Genomic DNA, 1,220 nt, shown 5'->3' with positions numbered 1-1,220 from the left:
GGTTTCATCTATGACTATCTGGGGCCGAGACCTGTATTTGTAATATCAATGACAGTTTTCTGCCTGGGTACGTTGCTTCTCGCACTGACATTCCAAGAAGTGATTGAAGGATCTGTTGTGAGACTCAGTGTCTACAACGCCCTCATGATGCTCGGCTGCACACTCTTTGATTTGGGAGCCCTTGTGACAGTACTCAGCGTGTTTCCATCCAACCGTGGCATTGTTGTGGCTACTATGAAGACCACCACCGGACTTGGTTCCGCAATCCTCGGTAGCATTCGCCTTGCATTCTTCAGCGGCAACACCTCTGCTTATTTCTACTTCCTCATGTCGTGGGCCCTGGCCGCTGGCATCTTGGCTCTTACGTTCGTCCGGCTACCACCATTCCATTTGACGGGCTATCAGGAAAAGCACCTTGATGAAGAAGAGAAGGCACAGCTTCGCATGACCAAGACCGTGTACCTGAAGCAGAAGGCACCCATGTGGCGTTTCGTTCATGGTTTCGCCATTCTCGTAACCCTCATTGTGTTCCTCCCCCTGCAGGGAGCGCTCGTAGCGTATCTCAAACTCGGAAGCAACTTCAAGGTGGGGTTTGCTGTGACAGTTATTGTGTTGACCGCAATATTCCCTTTTATGGCATTCCCACTTACTACCTTCGACGGAAAACGCCCACATGACGATTCTGAGGGTGAAACGTGTTGTAGGAGAGAAGTGGCTGAGGAAGTTTCCGCGTCTGATGACACGGGTGTTGAGACTGATGTCGACTATATTGCTCCACAGTTCCAGGAAACATTTTTCGAGAGCCTGAAAACCGCACGGTTATGGTGCCTACTGTGGTCAATTTTCTGTTGCGTCGGTGTGCACTATGTTATCATCTACAATGCTCGTTTCATCTACACGGCACTGACCGGTGAGGTCCCCGACGACGCGCTCAATGCCCTCCTTACTGTTCTCAACGGTGTGGGTAGTGCTGTAGGACGACTTTGTATGAGTTACTTCGAAATCTGGTCGCAGAAGCGCCGTGCTGAAGATCGCGTCCCCATCACCTTCTCTATGTTTGTTCCTTCGGTTTGTATCATCACCATGTTGACACTCTTCCTCACTCTCCCGAAGGCTGCATTACCTTTACCGTACTTCATCGCGGCACTTTCAAATGGTTTCACAGCGGCGATTATTGCATTGGTAACGCGCACAATATTCGCCAAGGATCCTGCAAAGCA

General features: G+C 50.2%; 1 pseudogene across 1 annotated transcript in view; it reads left to right on the top strand.

Moving 5' to 3' along the window:
• The window catches only part of TEOVI_000563400:pseudogene, a 1,400-nt pseudogene extending 182 nt beyond the window's left edge, over positions 1 to 1,218 (top strand). The window contains 2 exon segments of the mRNA in view: position 1; positions 4 to 1,218. The exon segment at position 1 is cut by the window's left edge and continues 182 nt beyond it. Coding sequence covers position 1; positions 4 to 1,218 — 1,216 coding nt within the window.
• Positions 1,219 to 1,220: the final 2 nt, after the last annotated feature.

Source organism: Trypanosoma equiperdum, assembly GCF_001457755.1.
Source record: "Trypanosoma equiperdum strain OVI genome assembly, contig: ctg_1265, whole genome shotgun sequence".
Taxonomy (NCBI): domain Eukaryota; phylum Euglenozoa; class Kinetoplastea; order Trypanosomatida; family Trypanosomatidae; genus Trypanosoma; species Trypanosoma equiperdum.
The sequence above is the reverse complement of the archived record's forward strand: the minus strand, read 5'-3'. Positions and strand labels throughout refer to the sequence as shown.